Consider the following 26933-nt stretch of genomic DNA (forward strand, 5'->3'; position numbering starts at 1 on the left):
CAAATGGTGAGCAGTTGTCAAATGGCAATTCAATTTGCAACATTTTGAATGAACGCTAATGGGCCAATTGCATATCATATTGACAAGGTTTTTTCTCTTTATTCTTTATTCAAATGGAAATGCATTTTGTCAAATGGCAATTCAGTGTGGGGCAGTGAAATAGCACCCCCAGTCCATGCATTAATATACGTGTCACCATGCTCTTTTTGGTGCAAAATTCAAATGGTAATGCAATCGTCAAGGCGGGTCTTCAGTTTGGACGTCACTTCCTCATTCAGTGACTTGGATAACATTGAACTTTACTTTCTAAATCCCACAACAAAAAGGCCTTAAGAACATTTAATATATGGACCTAATTTAATATTCTCCTGTAATACCCCTGGAAATGTTATCCATCCATCCATCATCTGCCGCTTTTCGGGGGGTCGGGTCGCGGGGGCAGCAACCTTAGCAGGGAGGCCCAGACTTCCCTCTCCCCGGCCACTTCCACCAGCTCTTCCTGGGGGACCCCGAGGTGTTCCCAGGCCAGCCGAGAGACATAGTCCCTCCAGCGTGTCCTGGGTCTTCCCCGGGGCCTCTTCCCAGTGGGACGTGCCCAGAACACCTCACCAGGGAGGTGTCCAGGAGGCATCCTTATCAGATGCCCGAGCCACCTCAACTGGCCCCTCTCGACGCGGAGGAGCATCATCCCTCCCGGATGACCGAGCTTCTCACCCTATCTCTAAGGGAGAGCCCGGACACCCTGCGGAGAAAACTCATTTCGGCCGCTTGTATTCGCGATCTCGTTCTTTTGGTCACTACCCATAGTTCGTGACCATAGGTGAGGGTAGGAACGTAGATCGACTGGTAAATAGAGAGCTTCGCCTTTCGACTCAGCTCCTTCACCACGACGGACCAATGCAGAGCCCGCTGTCGATCTTGTGCTCCATTCTTCCCTCACTCGTGAACAAGACCCCGAGATACTTGAACTCCTCCGCTTGGGTCAAGATCTCCTCCCCGACTCGGAGATTGCACTCCACCCTTTTCCGGTCGATAACCATGGCGTCAGATTTGGAAGTGCTGATTCCCATCCCAGCCGCTTCGCATTCGGTTGCGAACCGCTCCAGTGAGAGCTGAAGGTCACGGCCCGATGAAGCCATCAGGACCACATCATCCGCAAAAAACAGCGACCCGATCCTGAGGTCACCAAACCGGAACCCCTCAACGCCCTGGCTGCGCCAAGAAATTCTGTCCATATAAGTTATGAACAGAATCGGTGACAAAGGGCAGCCCTGGCGGAGTCCAACCCTCACCGGGAACAAGTTTGACTTACTGCCGGCAATGCGGACCAAACTCTGGCACCGGTCGTACAGGGACCGGACAGCCCCGATCAGGGAATCCGGTACCCCGTACTCCCGGAGCACCCCCCACATGAGCCCCCGAGGGACACGGTCGAACGCCTTTTCCAAATCCACAAAACGTGTAAACTGGTTGGGCGAACTCCCATGCACCCTCCAGGACCCTGCCGAGGGTGTAGAGCTGGTCCACAGTTCAACGGCCAGGACGAAAACCACATTGCTCCTCCTGAATCCGAGGTTCGACAATCCAACGGACCCCTCCTCTCCAGGACCCCTGAATTGACTTTCCCAGGGAGGCTGAGGAGTGTGATCCCCCTAAAGTTGGAGCACACGCTCCGGTCCCCCTTTTTAAAGAGGGGAACCACCACCCCGGTCTGCCAGTCCAGGCACTGTCCCCGATGTCCACGCGATGTTGCAGAGTCGTGTCAACCAAGACAGCCCTACAACATCCAGAGCCTTAAGGAACTCCGGGCGGACCTCATCCACCCCAGGGGCCCTGCCACCGCAGAGCTTTTCAACCACCTCTGCGACCTCAGCCCCAGAGATAGAAGGGCCCCCCTTGATGTCCCCAGACTCTGCCTCCACGTCGGAAAGCGTGTTGGTGGAATTAAGGAGGTCTTCAAAGTATTCCTTCCACCGATCCAGGACGTCCCCCATCGAGGTCAGCAGCGCACCATCCCCACCATATACAGCGTTGACAGTGCACTGCTTCCCCCTCTTGAGTCGCCGGATGGTGGTCCAGAACCTTTTCGAAGCCGTTCGGAAGTCATTCTCCATGGCCTCACCGAACTCCTCCCACGCCCGGGTTTTTGCCTCCGCGACCACCAAAGCCGCATTCCGCTTGGCCTGCCAGTACACATCAGCTGGCTCTGGAGTCCTACCAGCCAATAAAGTCCGATAGGCCTCCTTCTTCGGCTTGATGGCATCCCTCACCTCCGGCGTCCACCACCGGGTCCGAGGGTTACCGCCGCGACATGCACCAACCTTGCGTTCGCAACTCCGGTCAGCCGCCTCAACAATGGAAGCCCGGAACATGGCCCATTCAGACTCAATGTCCCTGGCCCCCCCCGCCCCCCCCCCCCCCCCCCTCTCTCCCGGAGGTGGGAGTTGAAGCTCCTTCTGACAGGGGATTCTGCCAGCCGTTCCCAGCAGACCCTCACATTACGTTTGGGCCTGCCAGGCCTGACCGGCGTCTTCCCCCACCATCGTAGCCAACTCACCACCAGGTGGTGATCAGTTGACAGCTCCGCCCCTCTCCTCATCCGAGTGTCCAAGACATTCGGCCTCAGATCCAACGACACGACTACAAAGTCTATCATCCTACCATACTTGAAATGAACTCTAGACCTTTTATCTGCTCCTTGTCAATGAAATAACGAACTCCCTTTATGAGGGAATAACATACACCTGGCCATGGAACAGCTGAGCAGCCAATTGTCCAATTACTTTTGGTCCCTTAAAAAGGGGGAGCCACATATAAAATGTGTTGTAATTCCTACACCGTTCACCTGATTTGGATGTAAATACCCTGAAATTAAAACTGAAAGTCTGCACTTAAAGCACATCTTGATTGTTTCATTCCATCATTCCAAATCCATTGTGGTGGTATACAGAGCGAAAATGATGAAAATTGTGTCAATGTCCAAATACTTATGGACCTAACTGTATGTAAATCGCCTGATCACTGTAGTCTTTCAGGACTACATATTTACTACCGCTCAACACGTTTATTTTAAATTTTTGATTTACCTCACGTGGGCCGGATTGAGACAGCCTGTGGCCGGTTATGGCCCGCGGGCCATATAATGCCCAGGTCTGCTAAACTGACTCTGGTGCTCAGGTCGTAATTTCAATCACACAGCACGGAGCTACAGGAATATCTGGACCACAGCCAATCAGAGGCAAAGACCCACCCCATCTCTGTCTCTGATTGGTTTAGACCACGATATGATCCAACCATGAGTGTCAGTTCCGTCTTAGGATAACAAACGCTTCGTTTGTGGAGAGACAGCGGATGCGAGGAGGTTAGGTGCACCGGTGCGACCTAGGAAAAAATGTAGTCGCACCCGTACACATTTTGGTCGCACTCTAGAGCCCTGATATGGACACCCTTATGCTTGAACATGGTGTTTGTTATGGACAAGCCGTGTCTAGCACAGAAGTCCAACAACAAAACACCGCTCGGGTTCAGATCGGGGGAGCCGTTCCTCCCAATCACGCCCCTCCAGGTCTCACCGTCATTGCCCACATGAGCATTGAAGTCCCCCAGGAGGACGAGGGCATCTCTGGGAGGAGCGCTTTCCAGCACCCCCCCCAGAGACTCCAAAAAGGGTGGGTACTCTGCGCTGCCGTTTGGTGTATAAGCACAAACAACAGTGAGGACCCATCCCCCCACCCGAAGGCGGAGGGAGGCTACCCTCTCGACCACCGGGGTGAACCCCAACGTACAGGCGCCAAACCGAGGGGAAACAAGTATTCCCACCCCAGCTCGACGCCTCTCACCGAGGGCAACTCCAGAGTGGAAGAGAGTCCAGCCCCTCTCAAGGAGACTGGTTCCGGAGCCGATGCTGTGCATCGAGGCGAGGCCGACTATATCTAGCCGGAACTTCTCTACCTCGCGCACCAGCTCCGGCTCCTTTCCCGCCAGCGAGGTGACGTTCCACGTCCCTAGAGCTAGCTTCTGCAGCCGAGGATCGGACCGCCAAGGCCCCCGCCTTCGGCCGCCGCCTGTCTCACACTGCACCCGACCCCCATGACCCCTCCTGCGGATGGTGAGCCCACTGGAAGGGGGTCCCACGTTGTCTCTTCGGGCTGTGCCCGGCCGGGCCCCATGGGAAAAGGCCCGGCCACCAGGCGCTCGCCATCGAGCCCCACCCCCGGGCCTGGCTCCAGGGGGGGGCCCCGGTGACCCGCTTCCGGGCAGGGGCAACTGGGAACCATTGTTCGTTTTCTTCATGGTAGGTTTTTGAGCCACGCTTTGTCTGGTCCTTCGCCTGGAACCCGTTTGCCTTAGGTGACCCTACCAGGGGCATAAAGCCCCCGACAACATAGCTTCCAGGATCACTAGGACACGCAAACCCCTCCACCGCGGTAAGGTGGTGACTCAGGGAGGGGCCCTGGCCCAATGTACTCACTTAGGTATTATAAGGATGTCCAAACAATTTGATGTCATGTGACCAATGGGAGTGGCCGCAGGAAGCAAATATGTGTTTTGGCCAATAACTGTTGATTTGTTTGCCCTTATTAAGTGATTCCTTTGTCTCATGATATCTTGGGACATGCCGTGTGTGACACATGATAACTTGTGATAACAGCCGATTCGATGCGGCCGCCATTTTGAATTACTGAAAAAAAAGTTTTTGCTCTACTCCACCTACAAATGTTGTCCAATCTTCACCAAATTTGCCAGAGATTATCTTCAGACCAAGCCTCACAAAAACATGGTATTCTGATTTTCGAAACCGTTTTCCCGGTACAGCCAATCAAAATGTGCAGTAAAGCCAGCAAACAGGAAGTTGGGTCGTATCTCAGCAAATCTTTGATGGATTCACACCAAACTTGTTGAGTGTACTCATAACCCTCTTCTGAGGATGTCTAAAATGTTTTCTGGGTCATTTGATTGCTTGGCCACCTCAATATTAATCTGACTTTTAACCCCATTTTACAAGTTTTCTGATTCTACTGGAATCAGACCCCCACCCCTGGCCCCTTGGCTTGAGGCAACGGCCCCAGTGGATGTAGGCGGTATTGCATTTCCGATTTGCTACCCAACTCGTCAGGTCTTTTTTATTCTATTAAAGGGGTCCTTGACTGTATTTTGGGGGGTATTTCACACTGTTCCTTAAGGTCTCCGAATAGGGTATGTAACATTGTTTGGGCTGAAAATGGCCTGGGTGCGGTTCTATAAGCCCTGATGCATCCTGAGAAATAGCCCTGGGAAAAAACGAGGTTTTCTCCTTTTATGGTATGCTCATGAATATATAGATGAGCTGCACGCTGATTGGTTGGTTTACAACGAGTGAAGCTGCAGAGCAAAGACGCAACACGGCCAACAGCACTCACTGAAACATCGAAGGTGGAGACTTGAAATAAAAACTTACAAATAAACCTATTGTGTCTACACAACACTGTTTTCAACAGATTGACTAGAGCCTACAGTTTAGCAAACAAACTATCGTGATTCAACTCAGCTTCAGTTAGCTCTAGCTATCTTGCTGAAAAATAGATCTGGACAAACATGCATCTTGAATTGTAGATTTACATGACAACACAGGTTATTTATTTGAATGAAACACAGTCAGGAACATGAAATAACGTTAGCCCCATAGCCAATAAACTAAATCATCACACATTCTACCGATGCTAGATACAGGCAGGATACGTTAGCATTGCTAATAACTGTTAGTGACAACATCATACTACAGCTTGCGGTTGTGATGTTTGTGAACATAACATACAGCACCTCTTTTCAGCAACAGCTTCATAGCAAATCCTGTTTCACATTGTTCCAGGTTTTCAAAACTGTCCTCGTGAAATGGTTTGAGCAAATGTGTAATTGAGGGTCGAACTGCGCAGGGATCTTCTCATAGACAAACATCACAGCCCCGTCGAGTGTTTGGTTCCTTAGGAAGACTGAAAAGTGTCAGCAGTCCCTGTACAGCCTGGAACACTGAATTTACGATGGTCCATTTTCAATATCCTTTAAAAACTTCCAAACTTTCTCTTTTGTAATTCCTGTGGAAGTACACAGAGCAGACGTGCTCTGGTTGGGTTGAACCGCATCCATGTGTAATCTCTGGTGAGTTATACCTTTTTTTATGTGTAATAATATATGGGTCATTTTGTTGGTTAGCTTATTGTTTGCTTGTTACTACTGCAAAATACTACAAATCCTTATGGTTCGTAACAGCGTCGTGTTTGTAGTGAAAATGCAAAGTGCATGGTACACTGAGCATTCTAGATGTTTCAAAGTGGAGTCCACAAGCATTGTGAAAGTAATTCATCAATCACAACTCACTGACATGTACCCACTAGCTACATATACAGTCGAAGGCTGTCGAATGGTTTCTTTGAAACACTACATCTGCTTGTCAAACTAGGTAAAGTTTCTGTTCACTATAAACAAAATTTTTTATGTATACCTCGATCATATGCTCTAACCATGTCTTTCTTTCCTCTTGCAGTGCTGCTTTCCCAAGGCTGTGATGTCTAGCCACAGTCAACTACGTGTCATTATTGAAGAGACCGAAATTCACAAATTAATCCTACCAGATGGAATTCCTAGGACCTTACATGAACTTTTGGCAGCTGCTCAGCATCATTTTAATCTTGAAGGGAGTTTTGCAGTAATGCATATGGACAAAGATTTTGATAACAAATTCTTTACGTTAACATCTACAGATGCGGTTAAGGACAAAGACACTATAAAACTAGTGAAAACAGATCCTTCTATTATTCTCACATTGAGTCCCATCAATGAGTCTGCTGCTTTTTCTTCTCCAGTGCCACTTTCTTTCCAGGATGACAGTTCCTCAGTTAGTTCATCCGATACCATGATTTTACCACTGTCCCCAGACTACAGATCAGAACCGTGGTCAACTACTTTTGTGATACCCACCTTTTCATATAATTTCGAAATCCCCCTTCAAGCAGGAAATAAGGCTTATGAAAGTGATGGCTCACTCCTTAAAAATCCAAGAATGAACTCTGACATACTTGAGAAACTTTCTGAAGCTATATTCCAGTACACTGCCTATCCCACTGGTCGTCAAATACAGGCAGTTGTAGAAGCCCTGTTAGCAAAGAATAAGGCCTGGAACCTAATTTTCAGGCATGTACGGGTGGCAGCAGCGTCTTAAATACAAGATGGTAAATTTCTAGGGCTGTCCCCACTCAGTCGACTAGTCGATTTTCTGGTCGATATGCTCTTGGTCGACTAAGATTGTTTTAGTCGAGCTGCCGTATGGCAGTGTGAGATCTGATTCCCGCTTGTGTCACCATTGCTGAATTAAAGAAATGTTCTAAATAAATTGCAGATTATATTAATTAAGACAAATAAAGGAACTCTAAAATATATATAATTTCAAAGAAAATTTGTTATTGTTTTCCCTTTCGTTAATCTGCGCTTTGTTTTTGTTTTTTGCACACGGCACGAGCACAATTGGCTGCCGAACTACAACTCTGCCATTGCCTACTTTGTCGGTGTTATTAGTCAAAATGGCAAAGAAATCTGTGGTATGGCAGCATTTCATTAATGTACATTTTCATTTACAAAGTACCGGGTGACTAGAAAAACGTTGAATGCAAACTCTGCCAACAATGGTTTATTTTTCATAGTTCGACGTCGAATATGATGTAGCCTACCACCTGAAAACCGTAAGTTGGCCTACTTCACTCATGCTAACGCGCTGGGTTGAAAAATCAATATGCCTATTATAAGGCCACGTTTACACATATCCGGGTATTTACAGAAACGAATATTTCTGCCCCCCTGTTTTCAAAAATAACGTCGTACAGACAAGATCGTTTAAAAAAATGTTTCTGTTTACATTAACCTGCATAAATACGCCCCCGAGCTCTATCATAACTATGCCAAACCTGTAGGCGGCAGTGTAACGAGAAGGATAAAGCCATGCAAACCAATTCGAATTCTCAAAATCAACAACAACTACGAATAACACGATCAACTTCCTTTTCCTTTCAATAGTAAATATGGCGCGAGGTTCATTTGTTTGGATGATTCACAAATACCCCCCCCCCCAAAAGCTGTAAACCTAGGGGAAACACTGGACGTGATGCATTTTTAGTCGCATACTGTGACGTTTGAGAACCTAAAACTTCTGTAAAACTCAGTTTTTACGGAGACGGACACAGGGAACGCCCTCTCCGACGAGGAACTCCCTGCACCTCCTGGAACTCCCGTGCACCTCCTGATTTTCCTGACTGTCCGTCCGTCCGTCCGTCATTTTACGGATACCCCTTGGCTGTGATTGGTCCGTATTAAGAACCGCTTGCGTCAGGGGCGGGGGCGGAGTTGCCGTGACTAACAAGACGGAACAGTATCCTTTGACCGCCATTGCTGTAAGTTTACAATTCATATTTCAGCTAAACAGTACATGTAAATTAGCATCTGAATTAAAATGTGACGAGAAATGGGCAGTGTAGTTGCTGAAAATGTGCTTATTTTATTGATGAAACGGCTAATTTGTAAATTTGCTCCGACTTTTCGATAACCTAGCTAGCATCGCAGTGCAGCGCCACCTACTCTTCTGGCAGTGAAGTGTTTATCACCCACAGCCTTCGGAGTACTATAAATTCAACCAATCCGTCCGACTGTCCGTAACGGAGTCAGAGAAGTATAATTCGGCCTTCAGTTTTCAGAAATCTCCACTTTGGCCGGAGTCTTTAGAAATGAACGTTTTCTGTGATAAAACCTCAGTTTTCGTGTAAATGAAAGGCCAAACCGCATGAAAATATGTGTTTTTCCTCTGTGTAAACGGGGCCTAAGAATCACATCCAAATCGAATTACATTATCTTCTCTGACCAAGACAAAATCCTTCTCTGTTGCACTGTTCCCCACTCGGCTTCTACGTAAGTGTGCATGCTTTTTCAGGCAGTGATCAGTGTGCTCTGATGATTTGCATGTTAAACAAACAATATTTTTTATTTGTAGTACATTGTAAGAGATAATACACAATAACCAATCAGTCATTTTGTATTATATCGGCATTCGGTAACAACAGCACTGGTGACACGAGACTTATTATTAGTAATAGCTTATTTTATAGCGGCTGAATCTGGAATGTCCAGCAGCTACATTGAGTCAGATCGGGAACATTTTAGTACATTATGTTTGTCTAGTTGTCAATCTCCCTTCTTACGTATGTATTTCTTTCATATTATCTCTTAAAACAGTGAGGTAAAACATCACATAAAAGGGTTTGATGAAAAACATTGTGACATTTGTAGAAAATAAAAACGTTTCAAATTTCGATTACTCGATTTTCAGAAGTGTTTAGGCGAGTCTTGGTCGACCAAAGAAAATCTTATTTTCGGGGACAGCCCTACAAATTTCCGTTCTAAACTGCAAAGGCGTGAAGGACATTGTCCTGAACTTGACATGAACTCATTGAAAAGGAAATCTCCTGGGGAGATAAATCCAGCCAAAAACTGTAAGAGACCAAAGAGAGCAGAGGTAAACTACCTTCCTCCACATCCAAGTGGAGAAACTAGCAAGAAACTGGAGATAGAGAGACTGCAGCTTCTTAATGAGGTAAAGAAGAAGAACAACACAAAGGTTATTGAAGAAAAAATTGCCAAAACATTCTCCTATCGAAGGCTTGAGGTTGTGAGTGGTAATGACTAAATGTAATCCAGCTGCCGATGACTTCAAAGAGAGATGGCCTGTTTTGTTTTGTGAAGCAGAGGTAGGTGAACATATAAACCCCTTTATTTACCCCTTTTTAAAATTAAACTTGAAACACTTAACAACTGTTAAGATTGGAAGCCAAATTAGTGTTCCACTTAAAGTGCTATCTTGTTAATACACCATTAATATGTACAGGGTTTAAAACACCTTTTACCGAATTTCCTCTTCCTTTTGCATGAGACTGTTTGGCCTGATTCCTGATGACGAGATTCATGCACAAACTGGATCACTACACACCTAAACTTATTTCTCTGGCCAAGGGAGGTGCCGTGGGGACCAAGCTGAGGCCGTTCCTCGACAAACTGAGTCAGGTGTGCTTGTTCACATTTTTTGCAGGGGAGACACACACACCCACTTTGCCCAATGCGTACGCATAGCACAAATCCTCACACTATAGATTTAATGCCCCTATATGCTCCATCCATCCACACATGGCTTTTACTGCGTGAGCTCAAATCTCTGCTTGTGTTCTAACTCCACATCCTGTAATTCAGACTAACACATCATGAATCTATTCACAGCATTGAGATGAAATGTGAAGTTATTATCCGCAGCCTTATACTGTACCTTGCCGAGCCTGATTTTTTAAATATATTTTTTTATGACACGGTTTGAAATTTTAATGTGTTGTCATTTAAAGTGCAACGTAACCCTAAAGTAAAAGATGAAAGCCAATTTAGGGATCGAGATATTCCGCTCTGATTAATGTAAAATATTCTTAACCCTTGTGCTGCCTTCGGGTCACATGACCCAAAGGTTCATAACGAACCATCGTTGTGTTTACCCAATTTTACCCAATACAAAAACAAATAAAAACAATTTTCTTTTAACATTTGCAATGTGGGGGGTCTGAGACAGCCCAACGGTTAAAAGAAAATGCATCACTTTGTTTTTGTAAGAGGTAAATTTGTCGCAATACGACGGTGGGTCACAATGACTGATGGGTCAGAAATAACACAAGGGTTAAAAGAATTGTCTTCATTTTTCTTATGAATTGTATGCAGGAGGACAGCCGCAGTGATGCCACTCAACACATCCTGAAGATCCTGGTTGTTCATGGTGCTGATGGAGGATCCAGTGGATGTATCCATCCTTCTTGAAGGCAAGGAGATGTTGCCAGGATGCAGGAGTTCTGCTAAAGCTTGCGTGCTGGTCATGGGGCTGATTTATGCCCTCAACCTGGCATACCCCCCAACACTGCGCTACACTTTTGAGGCGTTTGAGAAACGTTTCGTAGAACTGGATGGGATTAAGCTGTCCCCAAAAATACAAACTTTAAAATGTAAGTTGCTGTCTTAAATGCTACCGCCATGGCAGGTGCTGTACAATCTTGTTAGAAATTATGACAGTTTAGTTAACATTTTACTCTACCACAAAGTTACGAATTTACAGTTTGAAACCCAAAATGTCAGTTACACACGGACATGATTTAAAAAATCTAAGTTTCTTTTTTTCTTTTACCACTGTCATGAGACACTTTATTTTCATAAACACATGCAGCTTTAGAGTTCATCAGGACATGTGTTGGCTTTTTGATGAGGTAACAATCTGTTAAACCACTCCTTACTGTTTGGATGCATTCACAAAGCCTGTTGGGAGAATTTATTACTTGCATTCCCAACCCAAAGACATGCATTTTCTTTAGTTATGTAAGCCCTACAGTTGTTGAAAAGGTCATGCTAGACACCCGAGTGTCTCACAGACCATCTTCTGATTTTAGAGTTTTGGCTTGTGCCATGTGAATTGATTTAGCAGTGATTTGATCACATTTATGGATATTTGGTCCAAAGAAACTGTGTAATTGTATTTTTGTTGTGTGATTTGTGATGAAAGTATATTGAATGCATAAAGAAAATTATTACATTAATTTGGTAACATTTATCAAAAGATAATTTTATGAAAATGTCAATATAGTCAGTAATATAACTTTATACAGCTAACTAACTGAATGTCAGACGAAAATATAATAATATCCACTTACATTTAGTCATTTAGCAGACGCTCTTATCCAGAGCGACTTACAGTAAGTACATGGACATTCTCCACGAGGCAAGTAGGGTGAAGTGCCTTGCCCAAGGACACAACGTCATTTTGCGCGGCCAGGAATCCAACCAACGACCTTCTGATTAATAGCCCGACTCCCTAACCGCTCAGCCATCTGACCCCATCTGACCCACTTATTTATTTAATAACAGTAAATATTAGTCATGAGATTTACTTAATATGTTGAGCACATCAGATTTCCTGTCAACTTTATTGACTTTACTTAATTGGTTTAAAGGGGTGATTGACTGGGTTTTTGGGGTATTTCACACTGTTCCTTAAGGTCTCCGAATAGGGTATGTAACATTGGTTGGGTTGAAAATGGCCCGGGTGCTGTTCTATGCCCCCTGATAGATCCTCTGAAATGTTCCCGGGAAAAAACACTATCTTTTCTCCTTTTATGGTATGCTCATTAATATTTAGATGAGCTGCGCGCCGATTGGTTGGTTTTCAACGAGTGAAGCTGGGGAGCAAAGACGCAACACGGCCAACAGCACTCACTGAAACACCAAAGGTGGAGACTTGAAATAAAAACACTGTTTTCAACAGATTGACTAGATATAATTTGAAATGATAACGTTAGTTGTTTTCACTTCTGTTGTCGAAGCAAACTGGATTGACTTAAGTGGGTAGAACGTTACAGCTTAGCAACCAAACTATATCGTGATTCAACTCAGCTTCAGTTAGCTAGCTCTAGATATCTTGCTGAAAAATAACCTGACAAAGATGTGGACAAACATGCATCGTGAATTGTAGATTTACATAACAACACAGGTTATTTATTTGAATGAAACAGTCAGGAACATGAAACAACGTTAGCCCCATTGCCAATAAACTAGGCTAAATCATCACACATTCTACCTATGCTCTTGCGTTAGCAAGCTAAACTAGTTTACATGCCTACAGTCTAGGTGTTTTCGCTATCTAGCTGTTCTTGCATTCCTTGCAAATCAGCGTTAATAAAAAGCAGATGAGCTAGTCTAGCTAACATTGACTAGACGGGCATGGCTGATGTTTGTCTATACCGTAGCGTAGAAGATCCCTGTGCAGTTTGACCCTCGACACATTTGCGCAGGGCAAAATAGCCTTGGGCGGGTTGATTAAATTTGGGCAGGTTTCGTTACAATTGGGCGCTTTTTTTAAAGACTAAAAAACATTCAAACAAACTATTTGATTGGCATGTGTTATTGTTCAATCACTATTAGGAACTGAATACAGGAAGGGCAAGGAACAGAGGCTGACCTATAGGGTAGGCCTACCTAGCATGAAGTTGCTTAAAGCATATCGTAGCTAACTTGGGTTTGCATTGTTTTTCAAAAAGTAAAAATATGCCGAAGTGGGGGAAGTATAAAAAGCTTTACAGAAAAGAGTGGGAGACAGAGAGTTGAAAATGTGGATTGAGTCTGTCCCACAAGATGAGTGTAAAGCCCGTTGCAAATATTGTAACATGGAGATCAGGGCTCAACTTAGCGATCTGAAAGATCATGCTTCCACAAAGAAGCACAAGTCCCGTTGTGTACCCAGCGTGAAATCATTTACAGTACCAATGGCTGGTAATAGTGGAGGCACAATCAATGATGACCAAAAACGTTGTGAACTCAGAATTGCAACCTATGTTGCTTGCCACACTTCCATCAACGCAGTGGATGACTTGTCAGATATTTTGCACGAGGAGATGGGAACATTCAAAATGCACAGGACCAAGTGTACCGCAGTTATAAAGTCTGTCCTGGCACCGCACTTCAGAGAGGAGTTACAGCAAGATATTGGCGAGTCTCCTTATTCTCTCTACCTTGACGAAAGCACGGACATATCAGTGAGTCAACTTCTGTGTCTGTGTGTTAAGTACCGCTCACAGAAACACGGCAAATTTGTTAGTACTTATTTGGGGCTTGTTGATCTTCACAACGCAAGTGCTACTGGAATTACTGACGCAATCGATGCCTTTCTGAGGATGTGTGGCCTGGACATCAAAAACATGGTGGGGATTGCTACAGACGGGGCAAGTGTGATGGTCGGAAAAAATCACTCAGTGTTCACGTTACTCAAACAAAAGCAGCCTAATCTACAGCTTATTTGCTGTGTTTGTCACTCACTTGATCTATTTGCGAACAAAGCTATGCAACTTCTCCCAAGCAACCTTGAATATATGATTAGAGAAACCTATAACTGGTGTGCTCATTCAGCAAAACGCCAGAGTGACTATAGGAATATCTATGAGACCATAAACGATGGAGTGTCCCCTGAAATTGGTATCACCCAGCTCTACCCGTAGGTTAGTGATAGCAGACTGCATCGAGAGGATTTTAGATCAAAAAGACGCACTCAAGATCCATTTCAACTTGGTATCAAATGCAGAACACTGTTATTCAGCTAGGCTACTGAAAAAAATGTACAGCGACCAATCGAATAGCCTTTACATGCACTTTCTCCGGCCCATTTTGACGGAAATCAGAACCGTGAATAAATACTTCCAACTGGAAAAAGGAGACACGCTGGGTGTGTTTAAAGATATTGAAAGACTGTACATGTCTACACTGAAAAGAGTTATAAAGCCCAGCGTATTGCGCATGAACACTGACAGTCATCTCAGGGAACTTGATCTTAAATCGTCCAGCATCTACCCGTCACCTCAGGATGCAGACCTAGGTACCACATTCCAACAGCTTCTGGAAGCAAGTACGTTAACGCCTGAGTTGAAGGAGGGAATTTCAGCGCGATATATGGCTTTTCTAAAAGAAGTTCTGGTGCAATATCAAATGCGCTTACCTTCATCACTGGAAATGCTGACAAACTGGAGCTGCTTCGTCCGACCTCTGTGATGTCTACCACAAACAGGCCAGGAGTTAAAGACTTACCAATTGAGTTGTTCTCATGCTCAATGGACAAGTTAGAGTGCCAATGGAGAAATGCAGCATCAGCAGGCTTCTCAAGTAACCAGGCCATTGATGCTTTTTGGATGGAAGTTGAAGCGTTCAAAGATGCGGGAGGAAAAGTGTTTTCAGGAATTAGCACTGGGTGCCTTTCGATTGCCCACACTGCCAATATTCAACGCTCATGTTGAGAGGGAATTTTCCCAGGTGACGCTGCTAAAGGATGACAAGAAATCGCATGGGACTACCGCTACTTTCCAGCCTCATGGATGTTCGCTCTGGCCTTTCAAGGAATGGGTGGACATCCGCTACTTTCAAACCTCCCCGGCAAATGTTGGGGAGATTTGATTCTTCCATCTATTAGCCAGTAAGCTCATTGGCTTGTGCAGTGACTGTAGGGACAATCATTTGGAGTGGGGCTTTGGAATCCATGGATACTGCGATATCAACAATACTGTAAATTCTAGCAATACATTTTTGTGTTTGTGTATAAGGGATAGAGAGGAACAATCGCGAAGGGGAGAGAACAATCGATGCAAATACAGTAGGCCTAGTAGTGTTTCTGTGCTTATTGAAAAAAAAAATAGGCTATATACATTCTAAATAGGTTGGATTTTGGAGTTTAATTGTGGCTTAATCTACATGTCATGGCAGAATGTAATTACTTTATTGTGTTGAGCTAAAACTTAAAGTGTAATGTTTTTCTCACTGTGCTCAGTGATCTGTAAATGTAATATCCGTTTTTGCAGATTAAAGTTTTAAAATGTTTGTGGCGTATTTTCTATTGAACATGTAATGGTTTTAGAAGGCTTTCTGGAAAAGTAAGGATTTGGGCATTTTTTTATAGAAGTGGGCGGGTTTTAAATTGTTATTGGGCGGAAAACTGTCAATCTAATCTGGAAACACTGGTTCCGACCTTACGTTCATCACAACCGCAAGCTGTAGTATGATTTTGTCGGTAACAGTTATTAGCAATGCTAACGTATCCTGTATCTAGCACCTGCCTTTCTCCAGGTCTTTCAAATAGCCAATCTAGACAGGCGTTAGCAATAGGCCAGACTGCTATTCGTTTTCTGGCTATTTTTTTGGAAGCTTCCCTTCTAATGCCGACTACAGCTAGTCTAGCTAGAGTCATTTGCTAAGTAAAGTATGTTGATGTGTTTAGAAATGTATTTAGCATTCTACCTATGCTAGATACAGGAGACGTTAGCATTGCTAATAACTGTTAGCGACAAAATCATACTGTACTTACAGCTTGCGATGAGCATACGGTCGGAACAGCACTTCAGGTTCAGCTTCTTAGCAAATCCTGTTTGAAATTGTCCAAGGTTGTCAAAACTGTCTTGGGTGAAATGTTTAGAGCAAATGAATAATTTAGTGTCGAACTTCGCCGGGATCTTCTCATAGACAAACAGCAGCCATGCCTGTTGAATGTTTGGCTCCTTGTGAAGACTATGAGTGTTAGCCTTCCCTGTACAGCCTGGAACATAGCATTTACGACCGTGGTCCATTTTCAATATCCTTGTTATAATTCAAAACGTTCTTCTTTGTAATTCCATAGAAGTATCCTACACAGAGCAGCACGCAGCTAAACTAGTATTGGAGATCTACGCTACCTCGGACTGGGCAAGAACACCAGTGAGTGGGGTCTGGATGTAAATTTTGGGGCGTGACAAAGATACAGACCAGAGCCAAAAAAGGCTTTGTTGAAAAGCTACCGTTTTACAGCCACATTTTTTCATTTTGAGATTTGCATAGGAAAGAGGTGTCAATGGACTTTGAGGTTCACTGTATGTTCATTTTACCCACCGAACTGTCGTTATTCAACTATGACAAGGTAAAATCAGTTTTGCAATCAATGACTCCTTTAAATAAATATAACTCATACAATAAATATTAAGTAAGATTTACTGTATCCCTAAGAATGTGAAGTTTAGTGGTAAGTACGTTTTACTAGATTATGGCAAATGAGTTCTACGATATAACAGCAGTACAATTTACTTTTAAAGTGCTAGTGCAAATTGTTACGAGGATTTTATCAAGTATATCCTACAAGTTTTTTCAGTGTATGTCCATTTTACCCACCGAACTGTCGCTATTCAACTATGACAAGGTAAAATCAGTTTTGCAATCAATGACCCCTTTAACTCCAGTCAACATATCCAAAACTATCTCCCCCAATAATTTGTGTTCGATTCTCGAACCTGGCTCATACTACTAGCTTTTTCAAATAATATTTTTTCCTGATTTTTGCTAAGTTTGAAACCAATCCGAAATGGGTAAACTAGCACCCCATTTATTTGCTTACGTCAAGAAAAGTTGCCTGGAAATGTGCTCGCGGATACGAACAGGGGACGAGCACAAAAGGGAACATTATTGCTGATTTACATTAGCTGAATGAGCACAAAGAGAAAGGGTTTGATATTCTACAGTGATTTTAAAGCAGATTTAACAATTTTGTAATGAACGTAATTATGTTCATGGCATGACAAACGTAATTATAGCCTAATATAAATAGTGATATCGTGGCATGTTAAGGCGTCATTATTGACATGTTCTTCTGGAACAAAGACGAAGATTAAAAAATCATGTCTGATAACCACAATATTGTTATGGTTATGCAACATTATACACCACAAGGCATTAAAAATATTTCCTGAATTATGGGCGCAACTTCTGGAGCCGGCGATTGTCATGGTAACGCTCATAAACAGTAATTGCGGTAAGCGAATTCTGATGCAAAATAAAACATGTGGGAACATAGCCTGTTGCACCTGAAATGGGACAATTTGATCATACCTCTGCCTTCTACTATCGAGTGATGGGAGGACGACCTGAAAAAGTGGCCTCAAATAAAGTAGCTAAATATGCTAGTGTACGTTATTAACTCTCTTGCTACGGATGGTGAAGCGATGAATAACCTGAAAATCTCAGAGTCTTATCAGTACCTCCACAGCAATAAAGTTGGTCGTGTTTTAATAAAGGAGGTGGGACACAACCTTGTCTACCTTAATGCAGACATAGAGCCTAGTCAGAGCCTTAAAGTCCCACATCACCGGTCCTGGGTTTTAGTTTTATCGTCAGAGTAAAATTCAAACGGCTGGGTGCTCATGTGTTGCTGGACCAGGGCACTACTAACCCACCAAAATTCCTATATGAACACTTGCATCCCACCTTTACTGGCAGTACTGCAACTAGCTAAATCTGTGGAGGTCTTTCGTAGCCCAAACACCAAGTAGGATGCGGATTTCCTCCGTCAGCTTTTTGTCCACAAAATTAAATGAGTACACATACGATACAGTGTTTTGGGTGGTCTCTTCAAGGCTAGGTTTTTCAGCTACATTATTTTGTATGGGGGTGAATTGTTTTCAGCACCCACAGCCTACGGAGAACCATAAACGAAGTCTATCCATCCGTATACGTGCGTATCCGTGCGCCCACCCATCCGTAAACGGAGACGCAGAAGCATATTCGGCCTTTACAAAAAAACGTTGCGCCACACAGCCTACGGAGAACCATAAACGAAGTCTATCCGTGCGTATCCGTGCGCCCGCCCATCCGTAAACGGAGACGCAGAAGTATATTTCGGCCTTTAGCCATAGCCTAGGACTACGCATGCAGTGTCAGATCCACAACCGAGTTATCTCTACTGAAGTATATTTATTGTTCAGGTGGATCCCTTGCCTGTTGCGCAAATTCATTTCAGTAACCTAAGAAAGGACACATCGCCACTGATGCTAGGCATGATTGGAAATGCCCTTCCATGACAAGTTATACACCCCAAACCACCTTTTTAACCCTTGTGCTGCCTTCGGGTCACATGACCCAAAGGTTCATAACGAACCATCGTTGTGTTTACCCAATTTTATCCAATACAAAAACAAATAAAATAATTTTATTTTAACCATCGCAATGTGGTCTGAGACAGCCCAATGGTTAAAAGAAAATGCTTCACTTTGTTTTTGTATGCAGTAAAGTTGTCGCAATACGACGGTGGGTCACAATGACTGATGGGTCAGAATGACCCGAAGATAACACAAGGGTTAAAGCACTAACCCAGATAGCCAACTTCATTGAAACTACGCTGAATCAACATCCGCTTTCAACGCTAATTTCATTGAAACAACGTCAGACTGATGTTGACCAATCATCATTTTGCACCCTTATTTAATATTGAAACAACGTTGAAAAACCAATGCGATTCTAACGGTATTTCCACCAATATTACTATTGAAACAACGTTGAAAGATCAACAAGCTATTCTTTACAGCAGCAACCCACTCGTCCCGTTTTTATAGGAAATGTAAACTTGTTGACAACTTGTTCACCCCAATCTCGACGAACAGCCAAACACAGCAACATTTTTTGCCACAGTAACTTGCTCACTTATGCTTCTAAACTGACTTCCATCAAAACAATCATTCGCGCATCTGAAACCGGAAGCTTTCAAGGGCCAAAATTCTAGAATGTTCATCAAAAAAGGTCTATAAGGTGGATACAGTGATAGCAGTGTTTCCCCTACCATTGTATTAGGGAGGCGCCCCGCCCCCCCCCCCCCCCCTGCGCCCCCCCCTGCGCCCCCCCCCCCCCCCCCGCCCCCCCTGGAAGGTCAAGTTAATAAAATGTTTTTTAAAATATTCTTTATTTTTATATATATATAGCGCCCGATCACAAAATAAGTCATTTAAGGTTACCTTTCCTATAAAATAGGTCTATAGCTTGCTTAATCAAACTAAATTGCCTTATTTATCTTATTTACACGACGGCATGTCATTTCTGTCTCTACATGGTCGCCCAGACTCCGTTTCGCGCTCTCGCTTGCCTCACTGCGCCACTGAGCACTTTTCATAGAAATGAATGGGGACGCCATCTTGAAAGAGCAGGCTTGCTGTGTCTTTATAAGTCTATGAGTTCTCCCCATATTAGGCATTCTCTGCTATGGTTTAACAAGTGGGAAATAGGATATTCCGACTAGCACGTGAAGGTATAATCCCGAATGTCTACAATGTCTAGCTCCGCCCCAGTGTACCAAGCGACCAAATATGTTGGCAACAACTGAATTTTTATTTATTTCTGAGGATGCACAACATCGTAAAATACATATTTGTTCGAAAGAAAAACATATTTGCCTTGACCAAGTAGTGGTTATAAAAAATACAAAAGTTCCCTTCTCCCCATGTTTGTGACAATAAAGTGCATTTCCTCTTGGGAATTTATATAGCATTAGTTCTATCTTCAGACCGCAGACATTGTAAAACGCTTGTCAGACCCCAGCTACCCCCCTGCTGTGTGGCTAGTAGGACTAGTAGTAGTGTTAACTAGCCTAGTACTGTAGTCGCAAGGATCACAATACTTACCGTCTTTGACAGGGAGCGATAAGGAACCCATTGACGACAGAGGTTGTGATAACAGCGGTATATGCTCTGCAGTGGACAGTGAGGTCAAGGCAGACGTTCTCTGTGTTGGGCTATCTCCGGTCACCCGCGTTTGGGTAGCATTCCTATATGCTACAGGTGCTAGCGTTACTGTGGAATCCGTAATCGCCGATCCACTAGTATTCTCATTCGCTGTAAACTTCTGATAATCAAATAAATCAAAAATTGAATTGTTGGTACGATCCAGAGTATGGTTTACCATGTCCATGTTGTCTAAAGTATTCAGCTCTAAGAAATCAAATCCATGCATACTATGCATCAGTAAAACACCAAACAATACCTCCATCCTGCCCAATTTGCCTGCCTTTTGATTTGCGTCCTTGCGCCGTTGCTAAGAGATCTTTCGTAAGAAGTACTTCCAGGTTAAGTTTCTACCTAACTGGAGTATGTGTGGCGTCTTCGTAATCTAGAACTAATGCTTTCATTGTATCACAGATTTTCGTAATATTGTCACGTAAAATAATAAAATCAATTACTATTGTCACGGAAATCGCCATGTTTTATATGTATTTTAATAAGATGTTTTTCAACTCGTTTGTGTTTTCATTACGTTATTTTGTGACGATCTGAAAGAAATCTTGTATGGAGAGATGTCTCAAAATTATTCGTAAATGCATATGGTAGCCTACAAAAAATAAATGTGTTATGATGTGAAACGTTACATTAGTATGGCGTGCGGAAAGGGACATTCCTAGGCTTACCAGGGAAGGATAAGGAGCAGCCTAACCATACGTCGCCGCCCGACCGTGTGGATTTTTGATTCGGACTGAATGGGACTGCAAACGAGAGACTGGCGGCGACTTGACGGCGACGCCATGTAAGGAACGTCTACCCGCGGCGACTTGGCGGCGACGATTGTTCGAAAGTATTTAAAAAAAACTTACGCCTACTAAGTATGTCTGAGATAAGTACGTCGCCACTAAGCCATGTGAGACAGACGTCGTCGCCAAACAACACACCTACTAAGTAGCTACGTCTTCGAAGTCACTGACTTGTTTTGTCAAACCTTATTGAGTGAAATCAAGTCGTGCATAAGGCTAACGTTACATGTTTCATATGTTAAAATGTCTTTATTGAGAACTTCACTGACTTGTTTTTTCAAACCTTATTGAGTGAAATCAAGTCTTGCTTAAGGCTACATGTTTCATATGTTAAAATGTCTTTATTGAGAACTATAGTAGCCAACTGTGCACAGCCTGTAGAATAGAGGATTTTACAGCAGGTGCAGGGAGTGCTTTTGCACCCCCTACTGTTGGGATGAAAACATTATATTTTCAAATTAATGTAAAAAAACGAAGAACTGTTTTTAGAACACGCTAAAGTGATGTCAGAGTTGTATGTTCTATCATGGTTTGTTGTACTCTAATGATTAATTATACATTTTAAGATCTAGTTTTAATTTTGAGAATGTTTTTGCACCCCCAGTTTTAAAACCTAGAATCGCCTCTAGCCTGTAGTATGCTCATTATTTGTAGGCTATTCACATTTTGATTTAACAATTATACATTGATATGTGGATATAATAATTCAAACCTTTTAAAGTGCCAATACACACATCTGTATAAGCCCGGCATGAGGTGTGTAGCCAACCAGTACTTGTTTAAAGCTGTCATAACCGGGTTCATAGGAGGATTAGATGGATACTTAGGGACTTCAGGAAGTGAAATAAGGATAACACTGTATTTATTCAATAAAAAGTGCTTACAAAGAAACGGTTGCATGTGAGGGTCATGTAAATCAGTAGTGTAGGGAGTGGATGTGGGATCAGTGCAAGTGTAGAGTGTGTAGAGAATCATTACAAACTAAAAAGCAAACAGTGATGATGTTCCTGCTAGTATGGAGAGACCCAGCTTGTTTAAGGGCTCAGCTTATTAAGGACCGAGGCACAGATCACAGGTGTGCCCTTGCAGCAATCACAGCTCCTCTACCTGCCTGCCATCCTGCAACAGAAACAAAGACACAGAAACAGAAGACAAGGGAGAGGAAACCCAAACATTGCACATAGAGCCAACAATCTAACATGGTTTATGCCATCATCAGAACAGGCGTAACCTCCCAATCACTACAAGTCATTCAGGTAATGGTCATTTCCTATTGACAGCTGTGAACAGTATCCTTTCTCAAGTAGGATTTAACAATTATAGCCTACCGAAGGAGCCGTGCTTTCACTGAACCACAACCTAGAATAGTCTAGGTGACCACAATACAGTTTGTTTCATGCTTGTTACGTTTGCATTCATGAAATGTGTTATATTGCTTGTATTTGGTTATTTCCCAACATGTGGCAACAGTGCAGTTTAATTGTATTGAGTTTATTTGATGTGTTTGCTAACTTGGTGGTGCTAATGAGTTACTAATGAATGTTGCCTTGCTAATGGGAGTTTTAATTTATAATTTTGCCTTCTGATTACACTTCTCTGTTTAGCACTGGTGTAGTGCAAGACAGCAAATTAAACATCTTCAGACCATCAGTAAAGGTTTACATTTTTTTGTGTGGACGCTACACTAACAGAAACCAGCAGACTGTTAGAACATGATACAAAAGTGTATTTGTCACTAGCCTATTGATATTGCTTATAATATTAAGCTTTAACACATGATGCTATATTGAATTACAACTGCAGACAAACTTACAGGGTTAATACTGAAGACATATTAGATAGTACCCAATTGCTGTGAAAGTACCAAGTCAATGAAGTGAATCACCAAGTACCAGTTCAAGACAAAATCACTGTATTTATTATAGATCTATAAGGTGCAGTTGTCTGTCTCAAGTTGAGCATCTTAGAGGACTGGACCAAGAATACAGGAATCAGGGCAGTTAAATAGTATCACAATATGGGGGGTTTTACTCTCACAAGAAACATTAGGGGGGATACCAATCAACATAGCTTTGCAAGCACAGAAAGAAGACGCTGCATGCTAGTCTAGATAGCTTTTGTTTAGGCCTTTATATAGGGCTCCTAGAAATGGCCTTGACGCTCCTATCTTCCTCGTTCAAAGGAGCATGGCATTATACACTTTGGTAATATTGTGACCTTTGACCTACACTAGTGTCACAGGCATTTCCTAGTCACACCTCACAAAGAACTAACTTATGACTATGCAGGCATAAGCAAACAGCAAAATGTCAGTTTGTCAATGATACAAGCAAAATAATTCATAGATTCTCTATATTTCTCTCCTGGACATGACCAAGGGTTATGTTCTCATTAGCTTGATATAGCAGGGTATAGATCAAACATTGTTTATTGAGTATTCCAAACAGTATAAAAGTAATAAAATAATCATTATATTTAATTATTGTTAACTGATCAGTGGTTAAGGACAAACCTCTTCAATACACAGTAGCCTAGGGGTGTAAGGTCAGAGGCTACACCTCCAAAACAAAATGTAAGGCTTTATAAAAAATGGGAAAAAGATCTAAGTTAATAACATGTAGACTACATATTAATCTATTTTCAGTCTTTAAAAAAGCAATGTTTTGGCTACACAAATTATAGAATGAAAGTGGCATAGGCTACAAAAAAAATGATATTAAGATATTATCCACTGCCTTGTCCTTCTGAAAGTTGTTAAATTGAATAGGCTGAACATCAACATGTAACATTAAGTATAGCCTATAATTTGTATGCCTACTTGGACCATGTCCTGTCAATACATAAAAAACATTAGGCTACATGTTTTGCCAGGATAACTGCCGCTAGACTATTGAATGTTTTTGATGTTCCTGTGTGTTCCTTTGACCGGGTACAACAACGCGATCAGTCAACCGACTATAAAATATTTTTAATGTCGGGCTACGCATTTATAGCACAACATCTGTCTGATACGCAACGTGTGTGGCATCCTATAGCGGCCAAATTAGCTTAAATTTTGCTGAGAGATTGAAGGGCTAGACAACAAATGTTGTAATGAATCACAGACTAACACAGAAATGAATGACACATTGAGAAGGCAAGTCATCTTCTGACATTGCATTAGTTTGCTCCATGTTGAAAGCTCCAAAATGATGAACTGGCAAAAACTTTATAACTATACATTTACTAAAAAATGTACTTCAAAGTATGGCGACGACGTTATCAACAAGTAGATGCGACGACGTATGCAACTTATCCAGAAGTAAACGTCACACGACAGTCTCCCTAGGCAGGTTCTCCATGTCCCTATCCGCACCCCATACAAATGCAATGTTTACAAAGCTAGCGTTGACGCTACGTCGCCGCTATCAAAGTTCCCTCACGTACTACGTCGCCGCCATCACCCTCATTGGGAACCAATGATAAAAAGGCTATGAGACGACACGCACATTGTGGGCAAAGCTAGTATACATTGTATGCTGTTCGGGCATGCGAGGGCACTTGTCACCCCCCATAATATACAACATACATCGGGCCGACGTCGTATGGACATCGTTTGCTCATTGGCAAGACGTCGCCGAGACGTTGGCATTTGATTGGTTACAGTAGCTAACTGCCGAAATTAAAAGAAAAAAAATCTGACATATCACTGTTAAACCAGAATGTATTAGCTTATGTGTATGTAGGCCTAGGTTACTTATTACAATACAATGCTTTGACATAACATGTATATGTTTATTTTGCTCTATTAGCTACATGTTGTGTCCTGTATAACGCACCACCACTAGGTGGCGACTATGCGTTGAATGTAATATGTTTGAGTATCAAAGAATATGATTCGAATTGAGAAGAAGTAATGACGTCAATTCCTCATGAGAAATGAGGAATGACGTGTCCGTGCATTACTGCTGAACTATTAGTTAATGATTACAGTTTAGTTTAGTACAATACTACTTTATTAATACACCTGCATACATAACAAATTGTCGACGAGTCTACGTACCCACCAAGACGAACGATGGATGTTTCCACACCATTTTCCACACAGTTTTTGATAAGCCCAGGAGAACCAGCATTACCCCTCCACACGTGGCTGAAGATGTTCAACAACTACGGACACAAACGGTTGGCCAGATGCTCGCAAACGTGCACTCCTTCTTCACTGCCTTGGAACTGAAGGCCAGAGACTTACAGACTGCCGGAGCAAGGTGAGACTCTGGAAGCCCCTATAAAAGCGCTTGAAAAGTACTTTATTCCTCGACGGAATGTCTTGGCGAAGCGCCATGCTTTCCGAAAGCATGCTCAAGCCCTTCATGAATCTATGCTACAGTACGTTGCTGCTTTGAGAGACTTGGCAAATACTTGTGAGTTTGGTGCAAACTTAGACGAAATGCTTCGTGATCAGTTAGTGGAATACTTGAACAATCCTCGCATACGTGAAAGGCTGCTTCTCGAGCTAGATTTAACGTTGCCGAGAGCCATTAACCTTGCCACACAGATACAGGCTGCTGGTGAACAGGCGAAACGCATTGCTGGCGATCGTTTGGCACCTGTGCAAGCTGTGTCTGCTACATCGGCTGCACAACGCCGCCGTAAACCTCCTCCTTCTGCAAAGCCAACGTCTGCTGCTGCTTTTCCGCGTCCTCCTGCTCGTCATGCTGTGCCTTCTTCACGAACCTGCGGATCGGACTGACACCATGCCAACGATGTATCCTGCCCTGCTGTCTCTGTCAAGTGCAAGACTTGTAATAAATCAGGACATTACGCCAGAGTGTGTCGTGGGAAATTGATTATGGGATAGCAAGGCAAACTAGGAAAGGTTACCCCAGGTCAGGTTTTGGGGCCTAGAATGGCTGACTTCTAACTGCGTAGTTAAGAAACCCTGCGCAGTTGATAAACACTCTAAACTGGACTTAACCAGAAACAAAGGAAAATATGAGGGGAGAAGAGAGTTGGCAAACTTATGATGGGAAAGGAACTGGTATCCTTAGGAAAATAGGCTGTTACTGCATAACAGAGTGTATGGTGGGGTCATTCAACATAAGAGGGCCTGTCAGAAAGGAAGGGGGGAGTGAGACAGGGTGCAGCAGGTGGGAGCAAATCATCTTTGAACTTAAGGGACTACAGTCATGCATCCGAAAGTGGTAGATTCGGCCAGAACCGAGAGAGATGGAGGATGTAGGAACGGGTTAAGCATGTTGGGGTGAACTGGGGTTGAGATGAAGCGGGGGAGTGAAGTAGAGGGGGATTTTCCAGTAAGAGAGAAGTTGATCAACATTTTAAGAGCCAGAGGATGCGCACGCAGTGGTGGGGTGGTTAGGAACTGGTTAAAGAACCTTGTTCTAGAAGGTTATGTCATTATATTATACAGGGCGGGGGATTATTCTCATTTAGCCTACCAATGCCCCTAGTTTTGGGGCATTGGTCTTGGTCTTTTTGTATGTCTATGTGAATGCACATTTGCCTTGCCGAAATAAACCATCAAGCTGCCTTGACCTGTTGAAAGATATTTTGTCTTCGGCTCCTTTTTCATACTACCTTCTACGGATGTCTGATTTTCTACAACAGTCGCTCCTCCGGAACACGCTCTGTGCATGAAATTGACATGCCTGAAGTGCAGATTCTCTATCTGCATGATCACACTGGGTCTAAAGAAATTCAATGCACAGTTAACATTGAGACTGCAACTACTACAGTGCCTGTGGAGCTCACAGTGGATTCTGGCTCTACTGTGTCCATTCTGCCGAAATGCTTGTTCGTTAAACACTTCAAACATTTACATCTGCTGCCTCCTACAGTTAGATTAGTGACCTACTCTCATGCTGCTATTCCAGTCATTGGCTGTCTACCAGTTACTGTGTCCTGGAATGATGCTACATGCCAAACTACCCTCTTCATCGTGGAGTCTGGTACTGCTCTGTTAGGCATGGACTTGATCAATGGCCTGAGCCTGTGC

The 26933-nt window shown here is 43.3% G+C and overlaps 1 protein-coding gene across 1 annotated transcript in view; it reads right to left on the reverse strand.

The window, feature by feature from the left end:
• LOC136943502 (tectonic-1-like) overlaps nt 1-20403 on the reverse strand; it is a 54903-nt gene extending 34500 nt beyond the window's left edge. The window contains exon 1 of the mRNA XM_067236851.1: nt 20040-20403. Within this exon, the coding sequence (XP_067092952.1) occupies nt 20040-20403 (364 nt within the window). The remainder of the gene's footprint in view (nt 1-20039) is intronic.
• Between the last annotated feature and the right edge of the window lie 6530 nt (nt 20404-26933).

Source organism: Osmerus mordax, chromosome 1 (genome assembly GCF_038355195.1).
Source record: "Osmerus mordax isolate fOsmMor3 chromosome 1, fOsmMor3.pri, whole genome shotgun sequence".
NCBI lineage: Eukaryota > Metazoa > Chordata > Actinopteri > Osmeriformes > Osmeridae > Osmerus > Osmerus mordax.